We start from the raw sequence: 20,155 nt of genomic DNA, 5'->3' as shown, positions 1-20,155 counted from the left end.
CCCCGGCAGTTCTCTCCAGTGGGGAGGCCCTGGGAGGCTGAAGGGGCCCTCAAGAGGTCCAGGCTGGGTGGGCAGGTGGGCGTGTGCTCAGACAGGTGTGCAGGAAGATGGCAGGGGCCTAGGGCTGCTGGGAGTCTAGGTAGGGAAGAGGTGCGGTCTCCCTGCTGCAGCCCGGTCAGTCAAGGACTCTGGTGAGCTCGCCCACGGCCTTGCAGGGGCCACAGTGGGAGCAAAGGCAGGTGGAGGTGGGGATGGCAAGTAAGCTCTGGTGTTGGGGGCCTGGGTGACCTGGGGAGGGAAGAAGCGGGAAGGGGCAGGACGGTGGTGGAGGCACAGACTGGCGGAAGCAGTAGTTTCCTCTCTCCAGGGCTGGGCCAGGAAAGCCAGCCCTCGGGCTTCCCAAGGTGCTTCCTGCAGATAAGTGGGCTTCCGACCACCCCTTCCTGCTCCCCGATTTCCCCACCCCTCCCATCCTGCTCCGGCCCCCAGGGGACCCTCAGCTCCCTTGCTCAGGCCAGGCCAGTGGCCTTGGAAGAGCCTGGACAGGAGGTGGGAGATCTGGGCATCCTGGGGCCAGCCTTCTGGGCGGGGAGTGTCTGAGGAGAAAGCAGGACCAGCCCCACAGACAGCGCTGGAGACTCGGCTCTGAGGGGTCAGTGGAATCCTCGGAGGCAGAGATTTCCCCTAGGTACGGTACCCAGGCCTACCTCAGGGGTCAGGGCTGGTGCTTGGGAGGTGGCCCTGCTCCAGGGTGGGCTAGAGGCAATGGGTGGGTATGGAAGGTCGTGGCGGGCAGGTAGTGGTCAAGGTAGCTCCGTGGGCTGCGGGCTGTTCTCGGAGGGGGTGCCACCACTTCCCTGTGGGGCTGGGTGTTTCCAGGTTGCCATGGGGAAGGGCAGGGAGGTTTTCCCTGTGTGGGTTCATTCAAGTTTATTCTTGGGAGGCTCAGGGAATCCGGGCTGCTCCGGAGAAGGCTGGGGTCCGCGCTACCGCCCCACCCCACCCCAGGTGCCAGAGGCTGTCCCGCGAAGGTTCTCGGGGTGCCCTCTGGGACGCGAGCGCTGTGTGAGGGGGTCAGTGCCTCTTTTTCGGGGAAGAATGAAGGTGCGGTCTGTGGGAGTCGGGAGCTGTTTCTCTGGAGTTTAGGGCCATCGCGAGGTCGAAGGGCTGCGCTGCGCTCCCGCGGCCGTGGGGTCACATTGTCCGCAGCACTGGGGTGGCTTCTGGGAAGCTCTCGGGGTGGGAGGCCTGGCACGCGCCGATGGGGCGGCGGTGCCTGAGCCACTTTCTCCGCCGCGCTCCCCGCTCCTCCGCCCACTCGTCACCCCCGCCCGCGTTGCCACGACAACGGGTAAAACTAAAATTCACTTCCTGCTGCAGGTGGAGTCTAGTAGCGCCCCCTCCCCTAAGCCCTTTCTCGTAGGTCGCGCCCCCATCCTGTCGTCTCTAAGGTGACGGGGAGGGGGCGACAGGCGCTGGATCTGGAAAATCGGAGTCCAGCAGGGAGGGGGGCGCGAGTCTCAGAGTCCGGAGAGAACTCCCTAAAGTCGGCTACGGGTGGGGGGACCCGGGGAACGCTGTGGCCCTGAGGGTCCAGTCTCGAGGTGAAGCGGCTCCGGCAGTGCGGAGCCCCGAGGTCTCCGCCTTCCCACCCCCAGGACCCGGGCAGGTCCGGCCCCTGCCCCATGCCCCGGCCTAGGGTGGAGTGCGGCGGGGAGGTCGGCAGAGTCGGGGAGAAGCTGCTACTCCTGGAAACTAATGCTCCGGATTTTCTCTCCCCTCCCCACCTTTCCTCCGGCCCTGGTGCACAACGGGACCCCCACCCCAGCTCCGGGAGCCCCGCGCCGCAATCTCCGCGGCGGCCCGCGGACGCCCTCTCGCAGCCGAAGCGCGCGCGGCCCCAGCTGCTCAGCCACTCCCCCGCCGCGAGGCCTAGGGCGCCCCGCACCCCGGCACAGCCCCCGGGGCCCCCGCCCGGTGGCGCGGCCCCACCCTCCGCGCGAACCCTCCCACCTCGCCCCGGACCCCCCGCAGGCCCCCTCGCCCCCGCCCCAGGGCTGCCCTGAGGCCGGCCGGCCCCCCGCCTCCGGCGCAGCCCCCTGGCCGCCCCCGCTTCCCTCGCCGCGCAGGCCCCCTCCCCCCGCCGCCCCCGCCCCCGGGGAAGGCAGCGCCGCGCGGAGCCGGGGCCCATGCAGCCGAGCCCTGCTGCCGCCGCTACCAACGCCGCCGCCCCTGCGGAGCCCTCGGCGCCGCTGCCCCCCGCGCCGGCCCCGGCCCCGGCCCCCCCCGGCCCCCTCCCGCACAGCGCGGCCAACGGGGCTCCGGCGGGGGGCGAGGCGGGGCCGGGGCGCCCCGCGGAGTCCCCGTGCGCCCCTCTCCCTGCCGCGATTAGCCCCGGCCCCGGCGCGGGGATGGACGGCCCCGGGGCCAGCTTCGTGGTCGTGCGCGTAGGCATCCCGGACCTCCAGCAGACGGTGAGCCCCGCTGCCCGGGTCTCCGCAGCGCCCCCGCCCTCCTCATCCCAGCCCCCAACCCCACCCGCGCGCTGGGACCTGGGCGCCGGAGACCCCAGGCCCGCGGCTACTCACCCCTCCCCCGCCGCCTCCGTCGGGACCCTCCCCATCACCCCCGCGGGGCGGGGCCCGGGAAGCACCGCCCTCGGGGCGGGGCCTCTCCCGCGGGCCGCGGAGGCGCGGGGTCCGCGGCTTGGGCTCCTGCGCCCGGGACTCCCGCGGGGACCCCGGGACTCGGTGCCCTGCGCGCCGCTTGGCGGGGCCGGCCGGTGCTCATGAACTCGCTCCACCGCAGAAGTGTCTGCGCCTGGATCCGACCGCGCCCGTGTGGGCCGCCAAGCAGCGTGTGCTCTGCGCCCTCAACCACAGCCTGCAGGACGCGCTCAACTACGGGCTCTTCCAGCCGCCCTCCCGGGGCCGCGCCGGCAAGTTCCTGGACGAGGAGCGGCTCCTGCAGGACTACCCGCCTAACCTGGACACGCCCCTGCCCTACCTGGAGGTGAGCAGCAGGACTGGGGCGGAGGCGGGCGCGCCTGGCGCGACCACCTAGCTCCGATGCAGGAGCAGTGAAGGGAACACCCGCGGAGGAGTCGTGTGGAAGCGGGGGTCTGTGTGCGGCGAGCGCAGGGAGTGATGTGTGTGGTGTGCGCGGGGCCTGCAGGGAACCATGTGTGCGGTGTGCAGGGAGCAGTGCGCCCGGCCTGCAGGCGGCTGCGTGCGGCGGGAGCTCTGAACGTGGCGCTGCAGGGTGGGGTGTGAGCCGGCAGGCGCCCAGAGCGTGTGTGGAGTAAGCCGGCGCGTTATCTGTGTGTCCATCTGCCCCGCGGCTGCGAGTCCAGGAAGGCGAAGCCAAGCGTTCCTCATTTGCTCACCCCTGTCTGCTGTGCAGGCCATCGAGTGCCCTGTTTGGACTGGGGACACAGACTAGCGGTGCCCTGAGCAATGAGCAATGAAATAGGCATTATGGTTGCTGAGCTCCAAGTTGGCTTGGCCTCTGTGGTAGCCCAGAGAAGTGGGGTCAGTTCTACTGAGAGGGGGTGTCTGGGAAGGCAAACCCGAAACAGGGTCTAGGAAGAGATGGGGGTTTTCCTGGGACAGAAAGACCATGCAGGCCATGAACAGCTGGGCGGGTGTCTCCCCTGAGCTTGGTGGGCTGTGTCCTCGGCTGCGTGGATGGGATCTGTGCCTGGGGCGGGGTGGTGTTCTGTGGTTGAGGGTGGGCGATCAGTACGAGGCCTGAGCGGCAGAGTACGCAGGGCTCGGTTCGGTTTTGTGCGTGCTTCCTCTCAGCCCAGGTGGGCAGCTCTTCTCTGACTTATCTTTTCCTGAGCAGTTCCGATACAAGAGGCGAGTTTATGCCCAGAACCTCATCGATGATAAGCAGTTTGCAAAGCTTCACACCAAGGTAGGGAGGCAGCCTCGGGGAGGGGACCACGGCCCGTATTTCCCAGCCTCAGTGCGGACGGGGTTTTGTGATGTCAAAAATGTCCTTTAAAAGCTCCTCATTGAGGGCCCCCCACCCCAGCCCTGCTCCCAGCACCTCCATCCCAGCCTGGGGCTGACCACAGTCCCCCCAGCTTCGACTCTGTCTCTTTTCTCCTGTGCTCAGAGCAGGTATAGGGGGTGGCTGGAGGGCTGAGTGCAGGCTCCGGGCATCATGGCTGTGGGTGGGCGGTCCAGTGATGGGGTCCGATCAGATCAGAATCTTGTGGACCCCTCCGGTCTACCCCTGGCTCAGTGGGGGTGGGATGTGACAGGGCACGTACCCCGGTGAGAACCTGGGCAGCAGAGAAGTGAACAAGCCCCTGATGTGGCCACTGGGGGAGAGCAGGGAGCCCAGCACGTGGTGGTTGCCAGCACCGGGCACTTGGAATCGGGCGTCTCATTAGCCACCTCCTGGGAGGAACTGTTGCCCCATTTTGTACCCGAAGGTGCTGAGACCCAGGGTAATTGAGTGACCTGCACACAGCTGTGCAGCCGGTGAGGCTGGGCTGCCCCCAGACCTGCCTGGCTACAGGCCCTGTGGACTGGGGGACATTCGCTCTTCTCTGAAGCCTAAAAGAGGCCTCTGAGCAGGGTCACCCCTGTGCCCCAGTGACCCCTCTGTGACCCCTCTGCAGCCACTCCGGGGCTACAGAGACTGCTGTGGGAAGGTCTCCGCTCCCTCCACTGGCCCCTGTGTGGCCCCGTCACCTTGGTTTCTCCTGTGGTTCTTACTGTGTTCCCCCAAAACTGTCCTCGGCGACCCACAGGACACGGGTGACTCTTGACCTTCAGTGAGTCCCACCCCTTTTTAGGATGAGTCTTGAGTCTCTGCCTGCCTGGGCCCCAGCTGCCCACCATCACGCCACCCACCTTGGGTGCAGCTGAGGTCTCCTTGGTTGTTCTGACCTGAAGTGACCTGAGGAGACCTCCTTCTGGGCGTGGTCCCTGGGGCGCCCTCTCCTGTTCCCGGTGTGCACTGAATGTCTCTGGAGGGCCTGGGGCCTCTGGCCAGGGCACCTTGCCGCTGCATGGAGCCCCTGTGGCACCACCCAGGGCTCAAGGAGGCTTTTTCTTTAATGCTTACTTTTTAAAAATTGATGTTATTTTTTAAGATTTCATTTACTTGTCTTTAGACAAAGAGGAAGGGAGAGAAAAAGAGAAACATCAATGGGTGGTTACTTCTCATGGGGCCCCTACTAGGGACCTGGTATGCAACCTAGGCATGTGTCCTGACTGCGAATGAAACCGGTGATTCTTTGGTTCACAGGCTGGCACTCAATCCACTGAGCCACAATAGCCGGGGCAGAAAGCCTTTGTTGAGTAAATTCACATGTGATTGGGCAAATGAATGAAAGGCAGGCAAAGTCCTATTGCAGGGGGGACCCCTGCTGGTGGGGTGGGGCCCCTGGGGTAGAGGTCTTCCCTGGGGTGAGTACATGAGAAGGATGCACCAGAGAAGGAACAAGCCCCCTCGGGAGTGGTGAGGCTGGGCTCTTCCAGACCCGGCACACTGGGGCCCGGTGGAGGAGCTGGGCAGTGCCCTAGGTCTCCACAGGGGGCTGGAGGCCAGCTGGTGGAAGGTAGGTGGCTGTGATGTGGCCTGACCAGGTGGCTGGGTGTTCCAGGCGAACCTGAAGAAGTTCATGGACTACATCCAGCTGCACAGCACAGACAAGGTCGCCCGCCTGCTGGACAAGGGGCTGGACCCCAACTTCCACGACCCTGACTCCGGAGGTGAGATGCAGAGCAAGAAAGGGCACGGCCGTGGAGTGCCTGGGGTGTAACCTTTCTCTGTTCCTCGAACCCAGAGTGTCCCCTGAGCCTCGCGGCCCAGCTGGACAATGCCACGGACCTGCTGAAGGTGCTGAGGAACGGCGGTGCTCACCTGGACTTTCGCACGCGCGACGGGCTCACTGCTGTGCACTGCGCCACCCGCCAGCGGAATGCGGAGGCTCTGACGGTCGGTGCCTCGGTGCCGGGGGTCCCGCCCTGGAGGGGGCTGTGGGCTGGGCTGGGAGGAAGCGGCCCAGCAAGGACACTGCGGCTCCTCCCCCTCAGACCCTGCTGGACCTGGGTGCTTCACCTGACTACAAGGACAGCCGCGGCCTGACACCCTTGTACCACAGCGCCCTGGGGGGCGGGGACGCCCTCTGCTGTGAGCTGCTCCTGCACGACCATGCTCAGCTGGGGACCACCGACGAGAACGGCTGGCAGGAGATCCACCAGGTGGGCAGCGCGGGTGCGGGTGGGCACCGCCCTCTGTCCATGCGTGCGATGGTGGGGCGTCCCCGCTCTCTCTGCAGGAGAGGGGATTCCCAGCCCTGTCAGCAAGTGTGGGGGTCCCAGGCTCTGTTGGGGGACCCAACAGCCCCTCCCTCCTCCCCCAGGCCTGCCGCTTCGGGCACGTGCAGCACCTGGAGCACCTGCTGTTCTACGGAGCGGACATGGGGGCCCAGAACGCCTCGGGGAACACCGCCCTGCACATCTGCGCCCTGTACAACCAGGTGTGCCTGCAGGTGTACATGTGTGTGTGCACAGTTGTCCCCCGGCAGTGACCACACCTGCGTGTGCCTCTGACCCCGTGCCCCTCTGTGCATTCGTGTTCTGCACCGAGCTGTGGCCCTGCAGGCCTGTGTGGGCACGCCTGTTCCCTGGAAACTCGGGTGTTCTGAGCGACTAGGTGTGAATGGCATGCGCCTGGGCCCTCTGGGCCAGGTGGGACGTGATGTGTGCCCCGGACCTGCTCCTCCTGTGTTAAGTGTGTGGGTGGGGGGTGTGTGCCCCGCACCCCTGTGCGCACGCCACACGCAGACCCCCACTCCAACCCCACCCACAGGAGAGCTGTGCTCGTGTCCTGCTTTTCCGTGGAGCCAACAAGGACGTCCGCAACTACAACAGCCAGACAGCCTTCCAGGTACAGGCGAGGGGCTGCCCCAGGGGGTGTCTGCCTGGGTCTTTGTGGCTCCAGGTCTGTGGGCCTCGGCCCTTCCCTCGAGGGAACTGCCCCGGGGTGAGCTGGCCAGCAGTGATGGGCTCACAGGGGCAGTCACTGCAGAGGGTGAGCTCTTTCACTTCCGGGGAGAGAGGAGGGTCCGAGGACGCTGGGACCAGGGGAGAACAGGCGGGCCTGACCTTCTAGGGATGGGTGGGGTCAGAGGGGTGGTCCCCACTGCCGACTTGATCTGGATAATGTTTCTGAGCGCTTTCTCTGGCCCGGTTTGGTTCTTGGCGCACGGATGACTAGGTGGGCAGGGTCCACGTGGTCTGCAACGTGTGGGAGCAGTTGGGGACCTTTGGAGCGTGGAGGCAGCTGGGGCTACATAGGAGATACGGGGAGACCGAATCAGGCCACTGTGTTGTCCCGCAAGGATGGCTGTGCTGGGCCTGTTGGTGGATCAGATGGGTGACAGGGACAGGTGGGAGGAGGTGGGGGGCCACAGCTGAGACGGGAAAGGTGGTGTGTGCGGAGAGTAGGGGGTGGACCGGTGGGCCCCGGGGTGCCTCAGACTGTCCTGGTTTTAGCTCTGATGGTCTCATGCCTCAGGAGATTCCTGAGTCTGGGGCAGACGGGGCGGGGGGGGGGGGGTCAGGCAGGGGCCGGATCTGAGCTCGGGGGCCCCATCCTCAGGAGACAGGAGCCCGAGGAGGCCCGGGCCTGGGGGTGGAGAGGGTGGTGCCGCTGAGCCGCCCCCCTGCCTCCACAGGTGGCCATCATCGCAGGGAACTTTGAGCTGGCGGAGGTCATCAAGACCCACAAAGACTCAGACGTTGGTAAGTTCTGCCCACCCGAGAGCCAGGTGGAATGTGGGTTTGTGGGTCCCTGGGGACCATACGAGGAAGCCCCCGTGCCCAGGCCTCTTCTTCCAGCTCCGCTGCCAGCTGTACTCTGTTTTGTCGGTTCATGCTCAGCCCCTGCAGGGAGAGGGAGTGTGCTGAGGGAAGTGGCCGGAGGGTCAGGGTCAAGGTCAAAGGCGTGGTTAGCTCAGAGCTGCTGGTTGGGGCCAGTGCTGGGTGTAGGCGTCGGCTGAGGTTGAGAGGGGTGGAGGTTAGGGTCAAGCCTTGTCTTACTGTTAGGTCATGTGAAGGGCCTGCCAGGGGTGTGGGGCAGTGGGTACCGGCTCCTGCCCCTCAGCATTTCACCCCAGTGGACCGAGAGCTGGGTTCAGTGGCCACGGCGTACCTCCTCCAGACAAGGTCACCTCGGTGTGCTCACAGGGAAACACGCAGGGATGGGGCTGCCGTCATCAGGGCCAGCTGCAGCCGTCCCAGGTCACTGGTGGGTGTGGGGCTGGTCTGGGGCCTGTCCTTGGAACCCTGCTATCCTGCCCTGGTGCGGGGTGGCTGGGGCCGCGGGAGTGGGTGACTCTCCCCTTCCAGAAAAAATATTTTCTGGCCAGAGGCCACCCCTGCAGACCCCTGGCCACAGAGGGGCTCCCTCCTTGGCACCCGTGCCCTGGTCGGCCCAGACGTTTCCGCCCGCGGCTCAGTGTGGAATGCAGACTCCCAGGTGACCTCGAGGTCACCGTCAGGCTGGGGCTGAATTTGGGACTGGGGTTGAGATTAGAACCGTGTTTGTCGTTAAGGACTTTCTTCTCTAGGGCCTCCCCTGAGTAGACCTCCTCCCAGGAAGGCTGGGTCGTGGGCCTCTGCTGCCCCAGGCGGGGTGCTCACTGTGACGACCGATGGCAGGCCCAGGGTGTGGGAGGGTGCAGGGCAGCAGCACCAGCTCAGGGCAGTGGGGACAGTTGGGGCCCAGGTGCCAGCTGAGAGGAGGCTGTGGTGAGCTCGGGGATGGGATGAGGGGCAGGAGGCGGTTCCCGGCTGGCTGGGCCTGCGGCTTGCAGGCGGTCGGTTGTTTGGCGGAAGTACCTTGCGGAGGTGCGGGGTCTTTTCTGCTCGTGGTCATCTGACCTTGGGAGAGCTGCTGAGGCCTCTGTGCCTCCAACCCTGTTATGCAAAAGGGGGCTTTTACGGTGATTTGCACCTGCTCCTTACCTCCTGTGAGGCTCGGTTCTGTGGGCCCGGACTCCGGCTGTGGCCTCGGTCCCTCCGATCGGAGGGAGGGGCTTGCCTGACCCTGGCTGAGTGCGGGGAGGCACACGCCGTCTCTCATTTCTGTAGTGTGGACACAGATGCTCAGGCTCCTGGGGGTGCTGAGACCACCACGTACCACTTGTCGCACACGCTGGGGGTGGGGGCGCAGCCCTGGACTACAGGGTGATGTCATCACTGTGAACCCTGCTGTTACCTTTGTGTTTGTCCTTACCAGACATTAACTGATTTTAGAGAAAGGGGAAGGGACAGGGAGAGAGAGGAAAAACATAGACCTGAGGAACAAACATCGATGTGAGAGAAACATCGGTCGGTCGGTCGCCTCCTGTACGAAGCCCCTGACCAGGGACTGAACTCGCAGCCCAGGCACCTGCCCTGACCGGGAATCAGTCCCGAGACCTTTCAGTGTACTGGACGATGCTCCAACCAGCCGAGCCACCCGGCCAGGGCCCTGTCCCCTTAACTCATCCCGTCAGCACCCCAGTCCGTGATTACCGGTCCATGTTCGTAGAGGAGGAAACTGAGGCACAACAGTTAGCCACAGAGCCTGCAAAGACTTAGGCCAGGGAGGGGTCTGTGCCTGTCGCCCCCAACCCCCTGCACCCCTTCACTGCAGGAGCAGCCCCTCAGTGACAGACATGATTGGTCTGTCCCGTCCCAGCCCAGGGACCCCGGGACGGGGGTGTGTGGCATGCAGAGGAGGAGCTGGAGCAGGTTCCTCAAACCCACCCCCTTCCTCTGCCTCAGGGCCTCTCAGCAGCCCCACCCTCCAGCCCGACGGGCCTGAAGCAGGGCCCCTGGCCTGGGAGCTGCCACCTCGGGCCACCTTCGTCCCGCCCCCGCCCCCTCCACGCACAGTTTGGAGCACTAGCTCTCACACGTGTGCCCCACAGTGCTTGGACCAGGGCACTAGGGAAGTGCTGCTCACATCTGGGTCACGGCCGACTCCGCGGGTCTGGGTAGTGCCCGGGAGCCTGTGCCCGTCACGTGGTGGAGCGGGAAGCTGGGACAGGGCTCTGCCAAGGGTGCCCGGCAGGCCAAACCCAGGCCCCGGGCTGCTGTTTAGTTTTTACATTGAGACCTTAAATTGAGGGTTTACATTTCGTTTAACATTAGGTTCACATAACGTAAGATGAGCTATTTTAAATGGAATAATTCAGGGATATTTAGTACCTTCACAGTGTTGTACAACCAACTTTATTGAATTCCAAAACATTTCCCGAAAACTGCAGAATCAGGCAGTGAGTCCACACTCCCTCTCTCAGCCCAGGTCAGCCACGGACGCTTCCGTCTCCGTGGCTCCCCCCCCCGTGTCACCTGAGCAGAACCTCAGCGCTGCGGAGCCCTCCCCGCTGCAGGTTTGCTCCAGACCCTAGGATGTCACTGCCGCATTCCCGCCGCCGTTCCTACCTGCGGCTTCTTGTTTCTGCCCGCATCTTCCACGGACACGGGGAAGGCTTCTGCCCCCTGGCTGTTGCGCGCCTGTGAGCATGTGTGGCAGGCGTTTGCGTGAACACCTTCTTTCCGTTCTTCTGCACTGTGTACTCAGGAGTGGAGTTGCTGGGTCATGTGACGGTGATTCCATATTTAACCTTTTGAGGAAGGACCGGATTGTTTTCCGCCGTTTTACACCTGCACCAGCGATGTGGGAGGGCTCCACCTTCATCCGGTCCTTGCCAACACTTGTTCTTATCAGTTCTTTTAAAACTATACACAGCTCTTCTGATCAGTGTGAATCGATGCCCCACTGTGATTCTCCCGTCACCTTTCCCCGACGGCCCACGGTGCCGAGCATCTGCCCGGTGCCGTGGGCCACACGCTGTTTCATTGGAGAGCTGTCTGCTTACGTCCTCCGCCCAGCGCCTGCTTACGTCCTCCGCCCAGCGCCTGCTCACTCAGAGTGAGCCGGGGACGATCCCGTCCTCTTCCCTGCTTTGGGACAGTTTGAAGAGGGTCTCGGTGTCCGTTCTTTAAATGTTCGGTAGAATTGATCAGTAACGCTGTCTGGTGCTGGACTTTCCTGAGCTGGGAGATTCGTGGTTATTGATCCAGTCTCTGTGCTTGTTATGGGCCTGTTTAGATTTTCTGTTGCCTCTTGAGTCAGTCTTGGAAATCTGTCCACCCCATCTAGCTTATCTATTTGCTGGCATTTAATCGTTCATAGTATTCTCTCCTGTGTTCTTTCAACCTACAAGATGGGTAGTAACTCTGCATTTCATTTCTGATTTCAGTTATATGTGTCCATCTTTTCTTTTTATTCTTAGTCTAGCTAGAGTTTTGTCAATTTTGTTGATATTCTCAAAGAAACAACTATGGTTTCATTGACGCTCTCTGTGTTTCTATTTACTCCATTTACCTTCGTCTAACCTTTATTAATTTCTTCCCTCCTGCTGCTGGCTTTGGGTTTGGTTTGCTTCTCTTTCTCTAGTTTCTTAAGACGTGTAACTAGGGTATGGAGTCGAGGCCTCTCCTTTTTAAATGTAGGTATTCACAGTTACGAATGTCCGCCTTAGTCCCGCCCTTGTTGCGTCTCATGAGTTTGGGTGAGTTGTGTTACAGCTTTCGTTTTTTCAAAGTGTCTTCTAGTTTTCTTTGTGATTTCTACTTTGATGCATTGGTTATTTAAAAGTGTGTTTAGTTAAGACATATTTGTGAATTTTCAAGGTTTTTTCCCCCCGCATTTCAATTTCTAGTTTCGTTCCATTGTGATTGGAGAAGATACTTTGTACACTTTTAGTCTCTTAAAATTCACTGAGCCTCACTTTGGTCTGTCCTGGGGAACCTTCCCTGTGCATTTGAGAAGGATGTGTATTAAGCCGTTGTTTTGTGGGGTGCTCGCTCCCCGCCCCCGTCCCCTCTGTCTCCATAGAGACACAGACACAGGGTCCAGCAGAAGTAGCCCCACTGTGTGTGGTGCACGACTGTCTGACATGAGATGGACGGCAGTGTGAACGCCGCACCTCCAGTGTCACGTGGGGTGGTGTTGTTATGTTACAGGATTGCGTGCTTACGATTTCAGAATAAAATGCTTTTGTGTAATCAGAGAGGAGCACTATTCGTGCCGGACCCTGTCTGTCTCTTGTTTGGTCTCCCGATTCAGGTCTTCTGTGTCTTCATTGGTCTTCTCTCTAGATATTCTACTCATTGTTGAAAGTGGGACGTTGAATTCTTACTGTAGAACTATTTCTCCAAGTGCGTACGTGTTTGTTTCATGTTTTTGTTTGATCCTGTTGTTCGATGAATATACATGAACAGTTGTCAATCCATTGATGAGTCACCACTTTTATTATATAATACTCTCTGTCTCTTGTAACACTTTCTATCTTTAAGTCTATTTTGTCTGGTAGTAATATAGATATTTTGACCTCTTTTGGTTACTATTTACATGAAGTATCTTCCTATATCCTTTTACTTTACTTTTTAACGCCTGCTTGTGTCTTTGGAAATAAAGTCACTCTTTCATAAATAGCATATAATTGGGTCATGGTTTCTTAATCCTTATCTGCTCTTTGAATAAGGTTTTATTGGAACTCAGCCACAGCCATTGCTTCCACACCGTTCGTGGCCATTTCTGGGCTGCGGCTGCTGTGCCGGGTCCTGCGACGGAGTCCGCCGTGTGCGACTCACAGTGTCCGGCAGGCCACTCAGATTTTTACTACAGTTTGCCAGCCGTGACGGGTCTAGATTGGGCGGCCCACTGTCCTGGTCTGCCCGGGACTGAGGCAGTTAGTTCCCGGGACATAGGATTTTCGCTTTAAAATTTGGAAAGCCCGGGCAAACCAGGACAAGGTGGTCGGTCACCCTCTCTGGCAGCCCAGAGCCTCACCTATGTGCCCCCTCTCCAGTTCCGTTCAGGGAAACCCCCAGCTATGCAAAGCGGCGGCGGCTGGCCGGCCCCAGTGGTCTGGCCTCCCCACGACCTCTGCAGCGCTCAGCCAGTGACGTCAACCTGAAGGGTGAGGGGCAGCCGACAGCGTCTCCTGGACCCTCGCTGCGCAGCCTCCCCCACCAGCTGTTGCTCCAGCGTCTGCAGGAGGAGAAAGACCGGGACCGGGATGGTGGCCAAGAGAAGGACGTTGGTGGCCCTGACGAAGGCAGGGGCAGCCAGAGCAACATCAGGTAGGAGGCGCTGGGGGGCCCCGGCAGGGTCCGGGAGGGTGGGTGCCAGGACCAATGCTGAGAGGAGTCAGCACAAGGCCGGCAGATGAATGGCGTCTAGCACCTGTGCAGTAGGGGGCTCAGGCTTGGGCGAGGGGGTCCCAAGCCCCCCAGTCAGACCTCCCTGGGTGGGGAAGCAAGGAAGGTGCTGTGGCCTGGGGCAGGCTCCCCGATGCTACTCTGTGGTTGGAACTGGACTTGCCCTGGGGACAGTGGGTGGCTGAGGAAGCATGCTGGGAGCAGAGGGTCTGGTCAGCGTGAGCGATGGCACTCAGAGAGCCAGGGGCATGTGAGGGGCGCGGCATCCCCAGGCTGCAGGGCGGGGAGCCCGCCACAGCCCACGGGTCATCGTGGCTGTGCAGTGGGAGCGGAGGTGGGCTCCGGCTCTGCAGACAGTGGGCCGGGTCCTTGCACCTGCTGACTGTAGCCTTGGACGGGTAGCCGACCCCTCTGTGCCTGGGGTCAGGGTTAGTCCCTACTTACAAGTGAGCAGGACTAATTGTTCCGAAGTTGTTTCCTTCTGGAAGCCTTCTGAAACCCCAGCTGGTGAGGGGTCCCAGCTGGGAGCTGCTGGCCCACAGGCGCTGGTTAAGGCGTCTCCCCACCCTGCACCCAGAGGGCAGGAACCACCAGTCCCGCTTCCTAGTTTCCCCAGCGCTCAGTCACAGGGAAGGTGCTCAGGGGACGTCATCGAGAGGCAGTCACACAAACAGCACCCTGTTTTTGTGGTGACAGCTGGACTGTGTCATCTCAGCCTTGACCCTGCATGAGGCTGTGCTCTGTCAGGGCCAGTTCACAGATCAGGGTCCTCGCTGAGGTGCCTGGCAGAGGGCTGGGGTGTGGCAGGAGTGTGCTCTTCGCCATCGTCCCTGCTCCTGCACTCTTGACTCCTGCTGCTGTCTCTGTCTGTGTGTCTTGCCCAGACTCCAAGGCCGTCTGTCCTGCCCCAGATTATATCGGTTCTTCCTGAAGCCTCCTCATGCCCCATGGATTTCCCCGGGGGTGGAATGGTCAAGTGGCCAGAAGAACAAACTTCCGCATGGCTCTGTTTCACAGAGGGTGGCGCCTGCGTAGGAGCTGTGTAGATGCCCTGCTTTCGTTTATTTTTTGGGCATTCATTCACCTTTCAGCAAACACAAAACCAAGACCCGCTCTGTGTGGGGCTCCGGCTCACTGCTCTGTGAGGACGGCAGAATTATCCGTATTATTTTAATGCAAACATTTAGTTGGTGCCTAGGTTTGCCCGGAGTGGTAGGAACCAACGGCACAAGGTCCTGAAGGTTTCAGAAGGACTCGGGCAGCTGGGTCCAGCACTGAGAAGCAGTTAGGTGGGCAGGGGTCCCGGTGAGGGGGCCTCTCAGTGAGGGGGCTGCCCTGTAAGTGGCCAGGAGAGGGCTGAGGCGGTGGGGTGCATCTGAAAGGAGAGGGTTTCTGGAGGAGAGACTGCTTTGGTCCCAGGAGAAAAAGTGGCATTTAAGCTGCCTTGGGGGGCCTGGAGGTGGGGGCTCCCTTGCGCCCTCTGTTGGCAGAGCCTGGCACAGAGCCCCCAGCCCCTCAGAAATGTGGCCCCAGAGTCCCCCCACCAGCATCAGAGAGCAGGGGAGAGAAAGGTGGGTCTGTGGCTGAGAGCACCGCTGGCTGGAATGCTGTGATCAGAACCGTCCAGACGGTGGGCACACCATCATGAACAGCTAGTTGGGAGGAGGGACAAGGAGGTACCCAAGTGCGTGACGGGACTGGAGCGGATTCTCAGTCCCACAAGAGCTTTGCTCTTGGTTGAGAATGTGGACCCGGCCCGCTCCGGCACCGGGGAGCCAGTGCAGGCTTTTGAGCCTCCACGGGTGGAGGACCGAGGCCTCAGGCTCCCTGCCCAGGTGGGGGCAGCAGGCCGGGTCGGCCGGTCAACACAAGTGTGCATGGGCCTCAGGGGCAGTTATCCAAGGAGGAGAGGACACGAGTCTGGAGGGGGATTCAGGCGCCCTACAATGGCAGCGGTCAGGTGTGAGCAGGGGGCGGAGGTGGGGTGAAGGGCGCAGACCCGCTCAGGGATGGAACCTTTGCCAGGCGGCTTTCCCGCTGTCTGAGGCGCCCCAGGGTGCGCCCGGGTCCCCCAACCCGCCCTCGGGTCCCACCTGGTCGCTCCGACCGAGTCCCGCCTCCCCTTCCCCGCCCTCCTGTGCCCGACACCCCTCCGCCCTCCGAGCACCGCAGTCCCCTCGCCCCGTGGCCTGCCCCCCGTGGGGGCGCGCGGGGGCCGCGGAGGAGGCGGGGAGGCCGGCCGCCACCGCCCGCAGAGGGTGGAGTCGGGCCGCGGAGGAGGCGGGGCGCGCGGAGATCCGCGGCGTGGAGCGAGCCCGGCGCGCCCGGGAGCGCAGCCCCGCGGTCCCGGAGCCCTGAGCGGGCGCGGCTCGTGCGCTGGCGGGAGCGGGCCGGGCGCGGCGGCGCGGCCCATGGAGCGGCCCCGGGCCGGGCCCCCGGCGGGCGGGCGGGCGGCGGCGGGCCGCAGGCAGCGGGCGCTGCGGCGGCTGCGGTGAGGCCGGCGGCGGGGCCGGGCCGGGCGCCATGGAGGCCCCGGGCGCCGGCTTCGCATGTCCGCTGCCCCCCGGCATCGCGTCCGTCACCTACGTGTTCGTCTACAGCCCCAGCGGGCCTGGCGGCCCCGGCGGCCCCGGCCCCGCGCCCGGCCCCGGCCCGGCGCCCCCCGCGCCCCCCGCGCCGCCGCCCCGGGGCCCGAAGCGGAAACTTTACAGCGCAGTCCCCGGCCGCAAGTTCATCGCGGTGAAGGCGCACAGCCCGCAGGGCGAAGGCGAGATCCCGCTGCACCGCGGCGAGGCCGTGAAGGGTGAGGGGCGCAGGGGGCGGGGTCGTGGGGGCGCCGAACCGGGGCGCCGCGATCGTGTGGGGACTGATGCCATTTTGGGGTCTCCCTGGGCACTGGAGCCACGGTGTTCATTATGGGATGCGTCTGCCACTGGGGATCCCTTGCGTCGCTGTGAAGGGCTCCGTGTCAGGGAGGGCGTCTCTGTCTGTGGGGTTCCTACCCACCTTCTGTCGTTATGGGCTCCCCGTGACACCACAAGCTCGCCTGGTCTGGGGCTGTTTCTGTGTCACCGGGGCTCCGCTGTTGGGGTTCTGTGTGTTCCGAGGACCCCATCCCACTACAGAGTTCCTTGTAATTGTGGGGTTCCTGTGTCACTTCGGAGACTTCTTCACTGGAAATCCCTGTGCTCTGGGGGGGGCCCTGGGCCACCGAGGGGGTGTCTGGGACCAGTATGTGTGCGTCTGTGTGTTCGGAGGGCTTCTGTTACTGGGACTCCTCTGTCCTGGGCACCCGGGGCCGTGACAAGCTGCTCTCAGCCTGGGTTCTCAGCATCACCGAGGCCCTGTCCTCGTGGGTGCTGTGTGTCCGAGGGAGCCTGGAGGGGGGTAGTCAGACCTCCCCAGTCTGTCTGTGGCCTGGTCCTGAGTGCTTGGTCCCCGGGGAGTGGCAACAGCAGGATGGGTGGGAGGAGGGGCCCCTGAAGGGCAGAGCAACACCGTGGCCCCTGCCTCTGCCTCCTGCCCCCCCTCGAGTGTGTCCATCTGTGTGTCTCTCTGTCCCCCACATGCCCATCCTGTGCTGTGCCCATCTGTTTGCTTCTGTTCCGTGTGGATCCCGAAATCTTTCCAGGGAAAAAGCCGGGAGAGTGAAGGGAGGGACCGGAGAGAGGGTGCGGGGTGGGGGCGGGCAGAACCTCAGCCTGAGGCGGTGGGGGGTGGCTCCCCTGTCCTGCTCCTGCCTGACTACCTTCTGGCTTCTGTCCCCCCAGTGCTCAGCATTGGGGAGGGCGGTTTCTGGGAGGGGACCGTGAAAGGCCGCACAGGCTGGTTCCCGGCCGACTGCGTGGAGGAGGTGCAGATGAGGCAGTACGACGCACGGCATGGTGAGTGACCCTCACGTTCCCTGGGCTGCTCCCTAGCTCCCCTTTGAACTTGTTTGGAGCTGAATCCAGGTGGATATTCAGAGAAAAGCCAAGGGTAAACTCAAACACACATTCGGAGGGAAGCAAACCGTGTGCCCGACAGACACATAGCACGCACACACCCTGCATGTATGTGCAGGCACTTCACAGCAGTGGAGACACGTGTGATGTGCCCACAGGACACACACATGTGAACACAAGTCTGTGGATGCCAAGTGTGTCTCCCAGTGACCACACACGGTCCTCACAGAAACACTGGCGCGTGGGGTGCATGATTCCTGCGTGGCTGGCAGACAGGCAATGAGGTCAGTGTGAGTAAAGAGATGTGTTTCCAACGTGGACAGATTGTCCAGGTGGGCAGTGCAGGGAGGCCTGGATCCGCCAAGAGGAAATGAGGCCAGGTGGGCCCGGGGGGCCTGGGGGCAGCAGGTGGAGATGGCCTTGGCCTCCAGGCAGGGCCCCTCTGGCGGCTGGAGCCTGAGGGGGTCCTGGCAGTGCCACGGGCTTCTTCTCAGTCCTCGGGCCTGATGGCTGGTGGGGCAGGGAGTCCTCTCCTGAGTGGTGGCCAGTGGGGGTCACCAGTGGGGGTCACCAGTGGGCGTCACCAGTGGTGTCTTTGGAACAAGGGTTCCGGGCCCCTTCTCTTCACAGGGCTGGGCCCAGGGCTGCCGTGCCCTCTAAACCTGGTGTGAGAGTTTCCCGGGGGGAGCCTGCCCCTGTGGCCCGGACCCCCTGCCCGCTGTGGAGTGTGGTCGCTGACCTGCTCCTGAGCAAGCGCCTTTACCTGTTTGCTCGGGCCGTTCCTTGCCCGGCCTGCTCCAGGTGGCTGGGAGTGGGGCAGGACACGCCCCCTGTTCTGTGCCTGTGGAGGGTTGGTGGGCGGCCTGTGCAGGTGGGAAGCGATTCCGGGGTTTTGGGCCTTCGTGCCAACCTGATCGGGGAGGGGAGAGGGAGGCGGGACCTCCAGGCCTGTTGAGCTGAGAGCGGCTCTGCTCTGCCCCGGGGTGGGCAGGCGGCGAAGGGCCTGGTTTGAGGCCTGTGGCTGCAGGGCTGGGGAGGGCGGGAACCGAGTCGGGATCCAGGAACAGCACCGTAGTCGTTTGCTGTGTGTGGGACCCTGTCTGGGGAGAGGGGCACAGCAGTGGCTGCACGGTGGTTACACCGGAGATGTGTACATATGGCTGGGCCGCGGGTGTGAGCCAGGAAGGTGCGTGTGCAGGTCACACCCTAGGGTTGGCCCGAGGGTCAGGAGGGCGTTGGGGCACAGGCAGTGGAGCTGAGCGGTGGGGGTGACACGGGGCCCTGCAGGTGGTCGGGCGGTGCCGGCGCAGCAGAGCCCGTGTCCCAGGGCGGCGCGGTTTGCCAGCCCCGCGTGTGCTGGCACGGAGCGTGCTTCGAGCGGCGCCCGGTGCTGGGGGGCACTTCACACCAGGGGTCGGCTTGTCCTAGCTGAGCGAGGACAGTGGGTGTTGCTCCATTTCTAGGGGGGCTGGTCCCGCGGCCCAGGAGGCAGAGTCCTCTTTGTGATGCTGGCAGCGGCTGCAGGGTCTGTGCCGGGGCCGACTCCCTCCACAGGCTCTGGGCGAGTGAGCCGCGTGCGTGCAGGGCTGGCGGTGGGGTTAGGCTGGGGCGTGAGGCCTGTTGGGTGGCCGTGAATCCAGGAGGACGATGGCGGGCCTGGAGCGTGTGGCAGGCAGAAGGAGACAGGGTGTCATCTTGAGTGTGTAGGCCATTCTAGGTTAGGGTGAGGGCCAGGTGAGCAGATGGAGGCAGCGGCGAGGGGTGGGCAGGGTGGAACTACGTCTTGGAGAAGGGGGACCGCACTCGGTGCCCTGGTGCAGGAGCTGGAGGCCTCGGGCAGTCGCAGGGCTCCCAGATGGGGGTGGCTTTGGGGCTTGTCACCCGAGAGAATGTCAGGAGGTCTCTGGGTAGACAGGAGCATTTTGTGCGTGGACAGAGGGAGAAAGGCCTGTGGAAGCTGCCTGCCAGGGTGGGGCAGTAACGTCTGCCCTCAGTGCAGGATGGGCCTGCCAGCCCCTCTGGACAGAGTCTGATCCCGGACCCAGGGGCTGGGTTGTGCCAGAGGCAGCCCAGGAATGAGCACCTGCTTCCAATAGGCTTGGATCCAAAGAAAGATCTGTTTCTAAGCCTGGAGTGGGGACAGAGGAACTTAGAGGCCAGCAGGGGACCGTGTGCCAGCACTCAGGGCAGGGTGATGCCCCGGGGCCTCCTGCAGCCCCTGCCTGGAGCAAGGGTGAAGGGGTCACTGCTGCGGCCGGGTGGGCCGAGCCACGGCGGTGGGGGGGGCGGTGAGGCTGCTTCTAGGACTCCTGGAAAGCTGTGGCTCCGCAGCCGCTCCCCTCCCCCGCTCCTTCCCGCCCTCCCTTTCTTTCCAGTACTTGGGAGGGGGGGTCATGCTGCGTGTTTTCACTTTGGCTGGCTTTTATGTGTCTGATTAATGAAACTGGGAAGTGAATTTGTGTTATGTAATAAATACAATTTGTTTGGTCGACAAAATCTAAAAACGGGAGGCCAGGGAACCGTGGAGCCGGGGGTCCCTTTGCAGGCCAGCGCCATGAACGTGGCTGCAGCTGGGTCATCGTGAGAAGGGTGGGGTGGAGGTGGGGAGGGCCCGGCACGCAGCCTGGGCAGAGAGGAGGCCTGGCCCCGATGGCGGGTGCAGGGGCGTCCTGAGTGTCCCGGTCCTGACAGGCAGCGTGTGGCAAGAGAGGAGGTAGCAGGTCAGCACAGGGGAGGTGCCGGGGCGACGGAGTCACAGGCCGTCGGAACCCAGGAGACCCTCAGGGTGTGCTCTCCTGCTCTGTGAGGAGAGGCTGACGGGGCGCCGCTCACCCACTGAGGACATGGGGTGGAGGCAGGGTCCTGAAATCCAGACCGGTACTGCCCCTGACGTCTGTGTCCCGGGGGCTCTTTCTCCGTCCCACCCAGCCTCTGCCTCACCTGCTCCGATCTCCACTGACCCTT

At 63.0% G+C, this 20,155-nt stretch overlaps 1 protein-coding gene across 3 annotated transcripts in view; it reads left to right on the top strand.

The window, feature by feature from the left end:
* Window positions 1–454: 454 nt before the first annotated feature.
* Window positions 455–20,155, top strand: part of SHANK3 (SH3 and multiple ankyrin repeat domains 3) — a 47,294-nt gene continuing 27,593 nt past the window's right edge. Inside the window, exons 1-13 of one of the 3 annotated variants that reach the window (XM_053661666.1) lie at window positions 455–688; window positions 1,829–2,474; window positions 2,809–3,012; window positions 3,847–3,918; window positions 5,624–5,732; window positions 5,807–5,958; window positions 6,057–6,224; window positions 6,386–6,502; window positions 6,835–6,912; window positions 7,703–7,769; window positions 12,896–13,169; window positions 15,848–16,050; window positions 17,018–17,131. In XM_053661666.1, coding sequence (XP_053517641.1) covers window positions 2,190–2,474; window positions 2,809–3,012; window positions 3,847–3,918; window positions 5,624–5,732; window positions 5,807–5,958; window positions 6,057–6,224; window positions 6,386–6,502; window positions 6,835–6,912; window positions 7,703–7,769; window positions 12,896–13,169; window positions 15,848–16,050; window positions 17,018–17,131 — 1,843 coding nt within the window. In that variant the 5' untranslated portion in view covers window positions 455–688; window positions 1,829–2,189. The remainder of the gene's footprint in view (window positions 689–1,828; window positions 2,475–2,808; window positions 3,013–3,846; window positions 3,919–5,623; window positions 5,733–5,806; window positions 5,959–6,056; window positions 6,225–6,385; window positions 6,503–6,834; window positions 6,913–7,702; window positions 7,770–12,895; window positions 13,170–15,847; window positions 16,051–17,017; window positions 17,132–20,155) is intronic. The other 2 variants (XM_053661665.1, XM_053661667.1) reach the window with 2 other exon arrangements.

The sequence above is a fragment of the Artibeus jamaicensis genome, unplaced genomic scaffold, assembly GCF_021234435.1.
Source record: "Artibeus jamaicensis isolate MK-2021 breed Jamaican fruit bat unplaced genomic scaffold, CSHL_Jam_final contig_233, whole genome shotgun sequence".
Taxonomy (NCBI): Eukaryota; Metazoa; Chordata; class Mammalia; order Chiroptera; family Phyllostomidae; genus Artibeus; species Artibeus jamaicensis.
Note: the sequence above shows the minus strand (reverse complement) of the source record. Positions and strands in the feature narration are given on the sequence as shown.